Source organism: Capsicum annuum, chromosome 4 (genome assembly GCF_002878395.1).
Source record: "Capsicum annuum cultivar UCD-10X-F1 chromosome 4, UCD10Xv1.1, whole genome shotgun sequence".
Classification (NCBI taxonomy): Eukaryota; Viridiplantae; Streptophyta; class Magnoliopsida; order Solanales; family Solanaceae; genus Capsicum; species Capsicum annuum.
In genome coordinates, this window is record NC_061114.1 from 146,278,652 (window position 1) to 146,295,286 (window position 16,635).

The window sequence follows — 16,635 nt, forward strand, 5'->3', positions numbered from 1 at the left end:
TGTCTTCTATGCACCAGCTTGAGAGGGGTATTAGAATATGAGTAGGAATAGAAATAGCATATAAAACCCTAGTTGGAAAAGGATTGTAATGTAGTGTCCTATTAGGAAAAGGATTGAAAAATATTGTCTATAAATAGAGCCTCAATGTAATAATGTAGTTACAACAATTCAATAATATTTTTTGCTTATATTTCTCACAGAAACCAACACAAGAAACACTCTAAACAACAAAAGACTACTAAATCTAGACACACAAACAAGTTTTCAGCCAAGACAACAACAAGAACCACAACTTTTTCGGCCAAGAACAACTGGAACACCAAATCTGTTTTTTTTGTTTTTGATTTTTCTAACTCTCAAGCCCAAGATTGATCTTGTTAGAACAAAATCAAAGATGGCTCTGATATCAAATGATACAACAATAACCAAAGAAAACACAAAAAGCACACACCAAAACAGTCCACTAGTCAAGAAACCGAGGACTTCTTTCGGTAACCATTCTCGGATTCACAATAACAACAAGAAGAACGGTTTATAATGATGTTTTGACACCAAAACCAGTCAATCCAAACTATGATTAACAACACAATAAGATGAACAAGATAGCAATAACAACAAGAGGAAACAATAACAACACACGACTTAACAATACATAGAATGGTTACAAGGTTACAATAAAGATAAGGAAAGAAAGTGTGACATCCACTGCTACAATGACTAAGAACAAGTGTAGATGACACACAAAGACCCCTAATGAAGATAATAGCAACACCTACACTCTACGGAGTACACAAGAGTGACTTCAATCTTTCAAGCACCCAACGATCCAAGCAAGTTAACAACAAAAGTGAATCCACACCTAAGTTGTTCTTAGTTTCCACCAAGTCCCTTTTGAGAGAGAACTTGTGTGTTTCAATTGTGTATTGCAAGATTCAATGTCCAAAACTAAGTAAGGAAACCCTAGAATGTCCTTTATTTAGTGCATTACAAAAATAGAAGTTAAATGACCAAAAGGCCCCTTAGTAGAGGGGCGCCCTTCAAGTGTAGGAATTTTGTAGTGTTGGACGTTTTTGGTGAACATTTAGGGTCTTCTTTGCACCTTACTTGTACACCCCGAGCCTCGGGTCCAATACACTCTCATAAGCTCATCTATGTGATTATTCCCGTATCAATAACGGATTCCAAATAGTTGACAAAATTCTTAGTTAAAAAAATCAAAATCAAAGAGAGATCACAAACTAAAAACAGGGGGTTCTTGGCTAAAGAGTCATTCTCAAAAGTTATTTTGATAAAAAGACACCAGTCTGGAAAAAATAGGAAAGAGACTTTTTTATGGCAGAGATACTTTTTATGACATCATCAAATAAAGTTTTAAAAACAACCACCATAGCATACAAGTTCTAAAACATACGGTTTAGCCCCTGACCCCACCTCAACCTCCAACTTTTATAAAATACAAATCAATTCATTTAAATAATATATTATAAAAGATTTTATTTTTTAAAAAAAAAACACAAAATTCCCCAACAAGCTTCACACGATCAACATATTTTTTCCTCCAGATTTCATGATTTTCGAAGCTTCTCCGATGAACTTTTTTCGGTTACCATCGAAAAATCACACCACCACTGTTATAATCCTCCCATTTTCATCCGTTGTTAACCACTTCTCCACTGATTTTTCCATCCATTGTTGCCTATAAAGTTTTCAAATCAATCCACTTTTACGAAAGAAATTCAAGCCATTAGCTCCATTGTAACCCTCCAAGTGTTCTTTCAAAGTTGAAATCCGTTCCATTATTCTGGTGGTCATTGAAAAAGCAATCAGGTTCAATCTTTCTATTATAGTATGAAGTTCTTGTCGGTCTTGGACTAGTACAGTTTAGGCAGTCTAGTCATCGATGGTCTAGGCCTATTATGAGAATTAATGTAGTCGAAAGGTCTCAGGAATAGATTCTAGGCCTATAGGCACGTGGGATTCTACATGCTTGTAAGGAAGAGCAATGGTAGTAAGAACCAATTATCAAAACAAACCTATATTGGGAAACAATATTTGTTGTCAAACATTACTTGTCCTAATACTACCCATAAGCATCACTCTTTCTAATACTCGTTTGATCATGTGTTCAACGCTTGAATGATGTTAATTCTTCTCATTTAATTTAAATTTTCCATTTTAGTCACACTTTAATGATTTAGGATTATTACATGTCCTAATACATTGTTTGAACAAAATAATTTTGCAATGTTTGAATGATGTTAATTCCCCTAATTTAATTAGATTGAACTTAAGTTCCCCATTTTAGTCATAATATTGTTTGCCTATATATTCAACTGGTTGATTGTATGCTGCTTGCAAGGTGTATAATAGATGAGGGTTTGATCTATAATATATGGAACGGTTTAGTACATATTTATCAATTCAAAGTTTGGACTTATCCTATTTAATCCATTTAAAATATATCCTTTTACGCCATATAGGGTGAAGGAAAAACCTAGACATTGAATTTATTTAATTGCAGTACATTTGATTTATTCACAATCTTGTTCTGAGGAAAAATTTGTACAATCACTTTCGCAAACTCATTGGATCATGTCACCAATTGGTGAAGACTCTCATATGATGTAATAATTAAGTATTATCATTTACAAATAGTGCTAACTCCATTATTTTATTTTAGTTAATTGATTTCTTATTTAGCCGAATAGTAGTCAACTTTATAACATATACCAAATGGTTGATCGATTATTAACAAATGGTGTGGTTGAGCAATATGCGATACGCTTCAAGTAGTAGTCTAGTATATATATATCATGAGGTTGATTATTGACAAATGGTGTAGTTGAGTATAACTCATATTTGTTGATAATTAACACAGGTTGATTCATGACATACTTATCCATAATTCATTAGACTTGTGCGAATTGAGGTTTAGATTAGAGTTTTGTCGAGTAAAAAACCTTATAAATGTTCATTATTTTAGACAAAAATCAAGCATTGACAAACCAAAAGAGGGCAAAATAAAAACAAAAAAAATTATTCTTTTGTTGTTCTGTACAGATAATTACTATGTAGATTTTCAAAAAAAGGGTATATGAAATTGAAAATTGTATTTAGGTGATTCTATTTGTTTGATCATTTCAAAGAGCATACAATAACTGATGCCTAGATGTTTGTGACCTATAGCTGGTTGATGCCTAAATTGTGAGTGTGATCTATAACTGACCATCTAGCCGGTGACTGTAAAATTTCAGTACAATGAGTAAGAATAGCTAATTGGATCTGTTAAAAATAACCACCTAAACTACTGGAATGGAGTTAAGATTGACGATGATAATAGTGATATTGTATATGCTCAAAATTATGAATGATAAAATCATCTATATTGTAGCTAATGAAGCTAGAGTCTATGTCGAAAAAGTGAGTTTTAACAACAATGGAGGAAAATTAAAGCTTATGGATAACAAAGACTAAAGCGGTGAAGATTATATCAGTTATGGAGTAATTTTCGATGAGAGCCAAAAAATTTGGCCTAAAAAAAGGTCACAAATTTGGCTGAAAAGGAAAAAACAGAAGTTTTTTAAAGGGGAAAAGAACCATTGATTTTCATCTTGACTCTAAAAAAAAATATCAATATGGAGCTCAAAATGCTTGAAATCAGAAGATAATCTATTTGATAACAATGAATTAAGAGTTTCGAGATTGGAGATTATAAATCTAATGGAAAGATTTAGAGTTTGGAGAAAAAAGAATGGAAGAAAGCGAAGAGAGAGAAATGTGGTTGGGAGTGTTTTAGGGGAATAGTGGGGTGGGAAGTGTATTTAAAAAATACTTGAAGGGGTGTATTAAGTTTTCAAAATGATAAACAGCACCCTGACCCCATACCTTTTCTATTTTTCAACTCTCAAATCCTAAAAATTAAATAAAAAAGAAATTGTCTTTTTCAAAATGACATCTTTTCCAAATCTTCTCAAAAAACAGTAGCAAAACTTGTTGACTATCACGCTACTCTTTTAGAACATTACTTCACTACTACATGTCGCACTGCTAGAACATTACTTCACAACTACATGTAAGGGAGAACAACAAGGTTTTGTAGTCCTCACATGGGTAATACAAGAATTTTGATTCTTTAATGCAATGAAGTTGCTATACATGGCTGTTGACGCCTTTTCCCTGCATATTTCCTTTCTAGAACACCTAAGGTCTTTTTATAGGTAATGAACTACACTCTTAATTCTTACGTTGATGTGAATAGGTACGTGGGAAAATATCTAAAAAGTGTAATTGAGGATGCTTGGCTATATCATAAAAGTGTTCAATTTAATGCATATTCTATAGATGTTGTGTCGTCTTTGGCAAGCCCATTAGAGTACTTGATTGATAGAGTTAAATTGGAGAAGCACATATCATCTCCGGCGTTATTCATACATGAATTTTGTTGTGCTCATACAAATAAGAGAACTTTCTATTAGGATGACGATGTCCACATGCTTTATAAAGGTGATTTTATACAAGAAAGGATTAATTGGGTTAAGTGGACACATGGTCACTATCTTGGTTTGTTCCTACCATTGTTGTTTTCAAGTAATGGATGTTGTTTACTATTGTATGTCATCTTGATTATGCGAGATTTAAATTCAAGGACCAATTGTTTTCAAGAAGAGGGGAATGATAGCATCCACTCTGGTCCACTTGCATTAAGATTGACGGGCTTCAATGAAATCAAGAAGATGCTTATGATGGAAGAAGAGCCCAAGAATGAGTCCAAGAATTATGGAGAAAAATGGGCAAAGTGCTACACATATTTCATGATTCAAGTCCAAGCCCAAAAAGAAAAGATTGAGCCCATATGGGTTGTGAGTAAATTTGAAAAACTTTTCCTTATTTTCTTAGGAGAGAATTTTTTGTATTATTTTTACATGCTTTCCTAGTCCTAGTAGGATTTTATTTATTATTTCCATAATAGTAGATCCTAATCCCATGCTATTTGGGATAGCTTTTTCCTAGTCCTAGTTAGATTTGATAAAGGTAGATTCCAATCCCATGCTATTTGGGATAGGTTTTTTTCCCTATATATAGGGATGAATTTTGTTATTTTCAATGAGACAATATTATTATTAATTGAGAGTTTCTCTTATTTACACCTTTGTGTGTGGCTACTTGGAATTTATCTTGAAACCCTATAAGAACGATTCTTTAGGAGGTAAGATTAATTCTTAATTTGATATCTTTGGTTTCTATTAAAGTTAATTAAAGAAGGTGATTAGTCTTATATTAATTGTTGTCTTTAGTTTCTTTGAAATAGGGGTCTAAATCACTTTTGATCTAAATTCTTGAATTGACTCTATTAGTATTATAATTAATCTTAATCCGCTAATTTTGAATACTAAGATCAATTAGGGTTCTTAGCACTTAACCTCGAAATTGGGGATTTTATTCTCCAATTTTACCTATCTTTAATTTCTTGTCTTTAATCTTAGTATTTTCGCTTTCGCATTATTTTTCTTGTTTATTAACGTAACCCAATTCTTATCACTAATGCTAAGTTGGTTGAGAGTTAGGATGAAGAAGAGAAGCGGGTGAAAAGGGAGGAGTACAAGTTAGCTCAGAAAAAGGCTAAATTAGCAAGTACTGCTGCTAAGACAACAGCGTTTGAGAGCTTGTATGCGGGACTGGAGAAGAGAGGCAGGAAAAAGAGGTTGTATAGGCTTGTAAGGATGGGGAGCGGAAAGGTCGTGACCTCGATCAAGTGAAGTGCATTAAGGGGGAGGATGACAGAGTACTGGTGGAGGACGTTCATATTAAGAGAAGATGTCAGTCATATTTTCATATACTCTTGAATGATGAGAAGGACAGAGACATTGTGTTAGGGGAGCTAAAACACTCAGATGAGTGCCTTGCTTTCAGTTATTGTAGGCGTTTTAAGGTTGAGTAGGTCAGAGAGGCTATTTGCAGGATGCAAAGGGGTATGGAGACGGGACATGACGAGATTCCGGTGGATTTTTGGAAGTATACTGGCGGAGCAAGTTTAAGGTGGTTGGCTGAATTGTTTAACGATATTTTCAAAACTGCGAAAATGTCCAAGGCCTGGAGATGGAGTACTATGATTCCTTTATATAAGAACAAGGGTGACATCCGAAGTTGAACCAACTATAGGGGTATTAAGTAGTTAAGTCCAAGATTTGGGAGAGGGTGGTCGAGCGGAGGTTGAGGAGGATCGTGTTTATTTCTGAGAATCAGTTTGGATTTATGCTCGATCGTTTGACGAGAGAGGCAATTCACCTGGTGCAGAGACTGGGGAACAGTACAGGTAGAGGAAGAGAGACTTACACATGGTGTTCATTGACCTGGAGAAGGCGTACGACAAAGTCCCTAGGGAGGTTCTTTGGAGATGCTTGGAGGTAAGAGTGGTCTCGGTAGCGTACATCAGATCGATTAAGGACATGTATGATGGAGCGAAAACTCGGTGAGGATGGCGGGAGGAGATTCAGAGCATTTTCCTATCTTGACAGAGTTGCACCAGGGATCGACTCTTAGCCCGTTTTATTTGCCTTGGTGTAGGATGTGTTGACGCCGCGTATTCAAGGAGAGGTGCCTTGGTATATGCTATTTGCGGATGATGTAGTTTTGATTGATAAGACGCGAGGAAGTGCAAATGATAAATTGGAGGTTTGGAGACAAACCCTTAAGTCTAAAGGGTACAGGTTGAGTAGGACCAAGACGGAGTACATAGAATGTAAGTTTAATGACTTGATGCAGGAGGACGAGGTGGTAGTGAGGTTGGATTCTCAGGTTATTTGTAAGAGGGATAGTTTTAAGTATCTTGAGTCTATGATTCAAGGGAATGGAGAGATTGATGAGGATATCTCTCACCTTATTGGGGCAGGATGGATGAAATGGTGGCTCGTCTCGGGATTGTTGTGTGATAAGAAGGTGCCTCCCAGGCTTCAAGGCAAATTCTACAAAATGGCAGTTCAACCGGCCATGCTATATGGAGCGGAATGTTGGCCAATCAAAAACTCCCACATTCAAAAGTTAAAGGTGGCGGAAATGAGGATGTTGCATTGGATGTATGGACTTACTAGTGGAGATATGGTTAGGAATGAGACTATCTGGGAGAAGGTGGGAGTGGCTTCGGTGGAGGAAAAGATGCGGAAAGTGAGGCTGAGATTGTTTAGGCAAGTGATGAGGAGGGGCACGGATGCCCAGTTCGTAGGTGTGAGAGGTTAGCTTTAGATGATTTTAAGCAAGGTAGAGGTAGGCCGAAGAAATATTGAAGGGAGATGATTAGATGCGACATGGAGAAGTTACTGCTTGCTGAGGATATGACCCAAGATAGAAAGGTATGAAAGACACGAATTAGGTTAGAAGGCTAGTGCGTATGGGTGAGTTGTAGCCAGTAGTTAGGAGAGTTTTGGTGTAGTCGGGCTAGTAGTATTAGGGTTGTGTCCATAGATTGGAGCTTCTAGTTATGAGGGTTTGGGTGTGTTGGGTGCCTTTGGTTTGTTAGTATATAGCATTACTTTGTGGGTGTCTTATTTATGTTATTCCATATTGTTTCATGTTTTATTACGACTTTGTTTACTGTCCTTTGTCTTGAGTCATGGGTCTGTCGGAAACAGTTTCTCTACGTCTTCGGAGATAGTGGTATGGACTGTGTACATTTTACCCTCCCCAGACCCTACTATGTGGAAATACACTGGGTTTGTTATTGTTGTTGCCTCAACCGGATTAATCTCTTGGAGAACGTATAGAATTATCATGTATCACTTTAAGTTTGAGAAAATTAAAGTGAATCTATCCTTGAAGGTTGATAAACACTTGGATGGAAATTCTAACTACATTTCTCTAAGCAAATATAAGTATGACCTCACATAACCCATAGTTAGACCAAGTTGAAATATCAAGGTGAACATAACCCTAGTTTACAATTTCTCTATGTTAAAACATTACAAGAAGATATTCATTCTCTGAACTGTGATTGTTATATTATTATTTAAACCAAAACCTCCCTTTTATTTTGTGGAAACTTATGATTAAAAGTCTAGTAATTTACATACAACTTAATTAGCACTTTATTCCCTGTAGGATTCGACCCCAACCTTTGTTGGGTTATATATTTGACGACGATCGCTTACGCTTATGTAGAAGAAGTTGTAGTTTGAACGTATCAGTAAATCACTCCCTACCAAAGTTGACTCCATACCTAAGGCCCAAACCCTGGACCTCTGGTTAAGGATGAGGCGTACTTACCACATCACCACAACCTTTAATGGTAAAAAATTATGTGCTTAAGTATAAAAATTGTAAAGATTTATCAATGACACAAAATTAACATGCCCAAAAAAGGGGCACCTCGGTGTACTAAAGCTCCCGCTAAGCACGGTACGGGGAAGGGCCAGACCACAAGGGTCTATTGGATGCAGCCTTACCTTACATTTCTGCAAGGGGTTGTTTTCACGGCTTTTACCCGTGACCTCCTGGTTACATGGCATCAACTTCACCAGTTACTCCAAGGTCCCCCTTCAAAATATTAACAAAAATTAACATGCCACTACGTCAAATTAATCACGCAACAGAAAAATATGACAAAAATTATGCTTCTTTAATTAAATTTATTTATTCTTACTTCATGAATTTGGGCCCGGTCTTAGCAGGGACCTCCTGCAACTAGCAACACCTATTAAAGGATAAACTTGGCTAGCTTTTTGGGAAGGGCATGGAATCGTGTACTGAGATGAATTTTAGTGCCAGAAAATAGGAAGGGGGAAGGGCGTCGTGGTCATGTGCTGGTTTTTGTGCTTCTTATATCCCCATTCCCCTGCCTAAACTCTTCAGAATGTTCCTTCACTCAAGATGACGATGTTATATCAAACTTCTAATAGTAAGCCAATGGTTAAGTTTGAATAACTTGAACATGTTTTCTCTGGTGAAAGCAGTAGGAGGATGAACATGACCAGGAGATCAGGGAGGATCAGCAAAGGCAAGGTTGGAGGAGGAAGTGGCGTCATCATCAATTTTTGCTACTCCTTTTCTTTTACATGGCGTCATCATCAAGTTACGATACTCCCTTTCTTTTACTTTTTCTATTTTTATAAGCAAAATTCTGATATATATATATATATATATATACCAGTCAATAGAGGTCAATCGATAGAAACAAAGAGAGTGGGCAAACAAACAGGCAAAGCTATTCCAGATTGGTTAAGGAACGTACCAATGGCTGTTGATGTATTATCCTGTGCAGCCCAGGTGGGATCTAGTAGAGCATAGCTAACAGCAGATTCTAGTTCACCCACTGATCTTTTAGCATCAGTAAGCCACCAACTTTCTTTTATTATGCGTGCAGCTTCAACATACAGCTGCACATGAAACTCTGGAGGAAGTTGTGCCAAAAGAAGACCACATGCTTGGATCAACAAGCAAGACAGCTGCTGGCAAGTATAACCACTACGTGAAACAAAATTAGAAGTATTCATTCCTGAAACTGATGGAGCGCTCCTAGTTGCACCCAAAGAATCAGTACTTCCCCCTGAAGGAGAAGTAGGCAAAATAGAGCCTTGTCCAGAAATACCAGGAGCTCCATGCAGCCCATTGCTGGATTGGACAAGGGTTGGCTGTATGTGAACAACAATTTGAACAAGAGATGAGACAATCTGCGATGGCGAAACAGGAAGAGAAAGCAATTCTACCACAGCTGTTTCAAGAGTAAGCTGGGTGAATGTTCCAGGGTCTTGCATCTGATAATATGGTTTCTGCCCATCAGAAGAAATAATAGGCCCAGGTTGCAATGATGCCTGGATCTTTCCATGGGGAGCACGGGTAGAATTATTGGCAAAATCTCCCATTGCCGCACATTTGGAGCTATTATTTAAAGCAGGAATAACATGATTCACCAGTCCTAACAAAAGTGTAGCAAAGTAGTCCAATGGTGGGCACATTGCTGCATTTGATGAGTTGATATGCTGTGGGAATGACTCTGAAAATGGTATCTGAAAGAGAAAAAAAAAAGAGAATGATTCAATAACTACTAAAAGAGAAGGGCAAAAATAAACTAGGAAGTTATAGAGTATCAACCATCATCACCTTTTTAATATCTAAGATATTCAGTACACGGAGTATTAGCTTTCCAGGAAGATGACCATAGAAATAAGCAAGTATATCACGAACAAATGCAAAGTTCAGAGGATAGTAATGAAGGAAGGTCGAATAAACTTGAAGAACTCTATCAGCCGCATCCATAGCGTCGTTTTCGATGAGTCTATATATGATTAGGGGGATGACTGGAAGCAGGCGTGCAGCAATATCATCAAAAAATGTTGGATATCTGAAAGCAAAAGCAAGAAAAGGTTGACAGCTGTATCTGAGATCTAAAATTTGAGAAAATTACTACCTGGGAGCACAAGAAACAAGAGATAGTACATATATATACACACACATATCATCATATATCATATATGATGCAATAGCAAGTAATTGAAATGGGATTTGTCAATCTAGGAGAAAGATACTCGAAGAAGATGAAACTGAATTCAGGGCTTAAGCCGAAAAAATCAAAGAATAGAGAAATTAGGGAGAAACTGAAGTAATTTGTATTGATTGAATGAATATTTACAATGATTTACATCATGTATTTATACTACAATTCAGCTAAGATCAACTACACTCTTCTAACTAACTGGATAACTGCCTGCTAACTGAATGCTAAGTGCACAGTAGTAACTAACCTTGTGACTGTGAACAGTGCTACAATGTAAATTGATTTTCAAATGCTAATGTTGTTTTAACTGCTTCTTGTGACTCGAATAAAAGGCTCATCTCATCATTGTATCAATACCCTCTTCTAATGCAAATCCTTGACCTCAAGGATGAAATGTAGGGAACCTGTGAAGCAACTCTGATTCAAACTCCCAAGTAGCTTGAGTATCATCAAAGTCAGATCACTTGAGTATCATCAAAGCCAGACCACTTCACCAGAACTTGACCAACAGCTTTATTACCTCTTTTCACCAATCTTCTGTCTAGAATAGAGTCAGGTTAAGGACAACAAGGGCTTGAAAGTTGAATCACGGAGGGTGGTTGATACTAGAAGGGATCTCAAAACACCTCTTCAATTGAGAAACATGAAAGACTGGATGGATTAGGACATCAGAAGGAAGTACCAACCTGTAAACTACTGAACCAACCTTAGCATCCACCAGATAAGGTCCATTATATTTAGCAGCTAATTTTGGAAATGTCCTCAAAACCAGAGAGATTTTCCTTATAGGGTTGAAGCTTCAGATAAACGCAATCACCTATCTCAAAAGACCCCTCAGATCTATGCTTGTTAGCAATGTCGCTCATTCTTTGCTGAACTCTTCGAATATGGAAACTCAGCAATTCAATAATAGCCTCCCTAGCAGACAAGGATCTATCCACCATCTCAGTAGACGCTTCACCAGTTAAGGAAGGAAGATGAATAGGAGGCTTTTGTCCATACAAAGCTTCATAAGGGGTGCATCTAATATAAGTATGGTAGGTAGTATTAGTCCATACAAAGCTTCATAACGGGTGCATCTGATAGAAGTGTGGTAGGTGGTATTATACCACCATTCAGCTAAGGGTAAATAAGAACGCCACTCCTTAGGATTATCAGAACAAAAACACCTCAAATAAGTCTCCAGTGTTCTATTCAATATCTCAGTCTAGCCATCAGTTTGAGGGTGATTTGTTGATCTCCGCAGTTGGACTTCTTCTAGACTAAACAATTCTTGCCAAAAGTTGCTTAGGATGATAGGATCTCTATCACTAGTAAATGTATTGGGCATGCCATGCAATTTAAAGATGTTATCAAGGAAACACCGAGCAACTGACCGAGACGTATAAGGATGTGTCAAAGCTAAGAAGTAGCCAAACATGCTCAATCTATCAACAACCACCAGAATGACCTCCTTTCCACTAGATTTGGACAATCCAAACATATATCTGTCCACACACCATCACTGGTAAAGGTTGCAGCATACCTGAACTTGCAGCAACATCATACTTGTGTCTTTGACAAATATACCAAAGTCTCTTAGAGTCTTGCACAAAGTGTTTCCAGAAGAATAATGACTGCAGCCTCTTAATCATGGAATCTATGCTGGTGTCCACCTTGAGTAGAATCATGCCAGATGGACATGACATCCCTTCTAAGTTGAGCATTTTGACCAAACATTAGTCTGCCATTCCACCTCAATTGACTGTTAAGCCTAGTAAGGATTTATAAGGAAAACACTGAACCTTATTAATGATATCCTGAAAATACTGATAATTGGTCCAAGAATGTTTAATACTATCCAAAAGATCACCATGACATCCTAACACAGAGATAGCCAACAACTCAGCATCGGGTTTCCTACATAAAGCATCAGCAACCTTATTTCCACCCCTTTCTTGTACACAATGCAAACATCAAATGCCATTAATTTGGAAATGCAAGCCACCTAAAAGTCAGTATGAATAGACTGGTTCAGCAGGCACTTAAGTGCCTTTTGATCAGTTTTGACAATGAATCTTCTACCCAACAAGTGATGAGACCATGTAAAAACAGCAAAGAGTAGAGCTAACAGTTTTCTATCACAAACACTCATAGCCTGGTGTTTAGGAGCCAATGATCAGCTAATGTAAGCAAGGGGATGGCCTTCTTGCATTAATACAACTCCAATACCCTTACCACTAGCATCTGTTTCCACGATGCATAATTAGACATAGCTAGTACTGGTGCAGAGACTAAAGCAGCCTTAAGTTCCTCAAATGCCTTGGTAGTATCATCAGTCCATAAGAACCCTTCCGAAGGAGATCATGTAGAGGTCTACAGTGGTACCAAAACCTTTGATAAACCTCCAATAATAACCAGCAAGGCCTATAAAACCCCTCAACTGCTTAACATTCATAGGAGTAAGCCATTGTTGTACAACTTGGATCTTTTAGGATCTGTTGCTACACCTTCTTTACTGATCACATGCCCTAAATATTCAACTTTAGGAACCCCAAATGCACAATTGAACATTTTAGCATATAACTGATGTTGAACCATAAGCTCAAATACTACCCGTACATCATTAATATGAGCAGACATACATCATCAAAGAAGACCAGTACATATTTTCTTAACAATGGCTTGAACACAACATTCATCAAGCTTTGGAATGAACTCGTAGTGGCCTTCATGAGCCTTAAAAGCTATTTTGTGAGCATCACTACCAGTAATCCTAAGTTGATGGTAACCAGTTCTAAAATCTATCTTAGAGAATAAAGAAGCTCCATATAATTCATCCCGTAAGTCCTCAATGATAGGAATAGGAAACTTGTCCTTAATTGTCAATTGATTTAATTCCCTATAATCCACACATAACCTCCTAAGTTCCATCCTTTTTACCCACCAATACCACAGGAGAGGTATAAGGACTAGTGTGAAGCTGAATAACTCCTTAATCTAGCATCTCTTGAACCAACTTCACAATAAAATCGTTCTTCACACCAGGATATCTATATGGTCTTTTGTTGACAGGTATAACAGAGTCCATGAGAGGTATTTTATGGTCAAATAAACCTCTATAGGGTGGTAAAGTAGTAAGAGGTTCAAAAATAACATTAAACTGCTGTAGTAATGCAGACAATGCAGGATGTAGTTCAGTACCTTGTGAAGCTTGAATGCTGTAACAATAAGTGCCAGAATTTGTAGTAGCAGGGATATCCATCATGTGTGGAACTGAGCATCAGACCCTACACCTTTAAGTAAGGAACTAGCCCTTGAAGATTATAGCTGACCAGTTGCACCTCTCAACACATGCTTCTTCCCTTGATATTTGAATTCTATAGTTGTCCTTAAAATAAAACAAGATTCTACCAAGAGTATTCAACCACTACATTCCCAATACAATGTCCACATTGCCCTAAGATAATAGTAAGAAATCAAATGAAAATTGCCTTGAAGCAACCATTGCAAGTTCTTGCATATAGCAATAATCTGCACTAGTCTACCATCTGCTACACTAACAGATTGTTCAAATATATCACAAGGTTTACACCCTAACTTCGTAGCGATCTCTTGATCAATGAAGTTGTGGGTGCTACCAGTATCGATTAAAACCTGAAATGATCTGTTCTCATTATAATTAGTGACCCTAATGGCTTGATAACCATATGCACCTGTGAAAGATTGCAAGGAAATGGTCATGAGTTCATCAAGTTTCTGGACACACAGAACACCTTCTCCAAACGGATTATCATATTTCCCATCAAAGGATGCATCCTCATCTATCAGTTCTACCATAATAATTGTTATAAGCTCCACAGTTATGACCAACAACATATTTATCATCAAAGAGAAAACACAGGCCTTTAACACTTTTTGCATTCATTTCTGCAGCAGTAAACCTTCTGAATATTTTTGGTTTAGTAACAACAGGCTGAGAGATGGTGTTTTTTTGATAGCCAGAGATTCTCAAGGTAGTTGGAGTAGGCAAGATGGTATTACCCCATTTATGCAGTGATATGAAGCCTAATGAACTAGCCTGTGCTCCAAACGTTTCTTCCTGTAACCTAGAAATCTTATAAACCTGAAGTAAGGTTTTGGGTGCTTGGATCTTAACTGCTATATTCAATTCAGGCATTAATCCTCCCGTTTGAAATATTAAATGCAGTTAATAATCTATTAAAATCAGCTTGGTACTCCTTAACACTACCAGTTTGCTTAAGGTTCTTCAAGGCTTCCATTGGATCCTCAAATCCATCCTCAAACCTCTCATTCAAGGCTAAAACACACTCGGTCCACTATATATCAATTGAAGAAGTGTGAGAATTCATATATGATCTATGCCATGCAATGGCTTCACCATCTAAATGAATGGAAGCAACCTTAACCCTATGTTCAAAGGGAAATTTCTTCTAAAGAAAAAACTTGATCAACTTCAACCAAAAAAATGAGGAAATTCAAGCTTAGAATAACGAGTAATGAACTGGCCATTACCCCCAAATGCAGTACCATGCTCATCCCTTCAGGCTGCACACCCACTGGACAGCTTCTAATAGTTGAAGACTCAGCGCATCCTTGATCCATTTCTTTATCCTTCAACACCATGGATCCAAGTGTTTACTTGATTCCCAAAAACTACTTATCAGCTTGAATGTTACGCTCACAAATGCTCGACATTCCCTCCATTAATTTATGCAATTGATTTTGGATTAGAGAAAGCTTACCATCCATTTCTTCACAAATCTTGTCTGGATTTATATAGCGAACCACCATGATTGACTAAGCCGAGAATCAGTAGCTCTGATACCAATTGATGCAATAGCAAGTAATTGGAATGGGATTTATTAATCTAGGAGTAAGATACTCGAAGAAGCTGAAACTGAATTTAGGGCTAAGCCAAGAAAAATTAGAGAATAGAGAAATTAGGGCGAAACTTAAGTAATTTGTATTGATTGATGAATGTTTATAATGTTTTCCATCATGTATTTATACTACAATTCAGCTAAGATCAACTAAACTCTTCTAACTAACTGGATAACTGCCTGACAGCTAAGTGCACAGTAGTAACTAACTTTGTGACTGAACAATGCTACCGTGTTAACTGATTTTCAAATGCTACTGTTGTTTTAACTACTTCTTGTGACTCAAATAAAAGGTTCATCTCATCATTGTATCAATATATCATATAAATGGGAAGCCCCAAAGTACAAAGTTGGATTAACATTTTACCCCTACACTAAATTAAAATGCTATAAAACAAATAACTAATTAAATAATAATTATATCATATTATAATATCATAATTTAAAATGCATTAGACGAGACAAATGTAGAGGATTGTTCATATTCCAGCCGTTATTGGATGCTTCAATCCAAATTTTATCACTAAACGACAAGTTATTTCATCTACCTATAATAATCAGTTTATGTTGTAGCTTTTATGACTTACTTGATGCTTTTCCTCTCCTCTATGTACTTCTTACAAAAATTATTGATCTTCTCATTTGGCCTATTTTGCTCAACACCTTATTTTGCTTAGCATCATTTGGCCAGGTAAATCTATATTTTTCCCTGTTAAACCAGTTCTGCCTTCATTTTATGTTGAATTAATGCCTACTATTTAGGTGCTTTTTTTAATATGAAATATAGTGTATTATGGTATTAGTTTTATGCAAAATAAAAAATCATGTGACTTACGCTATGATGAACTCTCTGCCAATAGAAGGTCCGAAAATACACTAGGTATATTGTTGTTGTTATAATATAGCTAATCTTCCAGAATTTTATGACTTTTAGGTAGCTAGCGATTACATTTCTTTTCCGTTGGGAAGATTTCTGTGCTCTTGAGATGTTGATCATCAACAAGCATGATAACAAATTATTTAACATGTTAGGCACAAAAGTTTGATAGCCTTAGCCTTACCAGGTCAATTTCTGCTGATATGTTTCATGTTCTCCAATTTGATTTATTGATCAGTTTAGTACACTAGATTTAGAAAGCTCAAAGCCAAAAAAATTTATTGATCACGTACAAAAGAAGAATGTAAGTTGGTGACAGTTTATTCTCCTTATCATTCATCAATCTATCTTAATATTAGGAGCGAACGTAAGCAGAATCACAAAAGTATTTT

At 36.7% G+C, this 16,635-nt stretch overlaps 1 protein-coding gene across 2 annotated transcripts in view; it reads right to left on the reverse strand.

The window, feature by feature from the left end:
- LOC107867949 (mediator of RNA polymerase II transcription subunit 23) overlaps positions 1-16,635 on the reverse strand; it is a 121,088-nt gene that overhangs the window by 29,723 nt on the left and 74,730 nt on the right. For both annotated transcript variants that reach the window (XR_007055157.1, XM_016714456.2), the window contains exons 17-18: positions 10,090-10,330; positions 9,221-9,995 (exon numbers count right to left, since the gene is read on the reverse strand). Coding sequence is in view for 1 of the 2 variants with exons in the window: in XM_016714456.2 (XP_016569942.2) it covers positions 9,221-9,995; positions 10,090-10,330 (1,016 nt within the window). In the remaining variant the exon portion in view is untranslated. The remainder of the gene's footprint in view (positions 1-9,220; positions 9,996-10,089; positions 10,331-16,635) is intronic.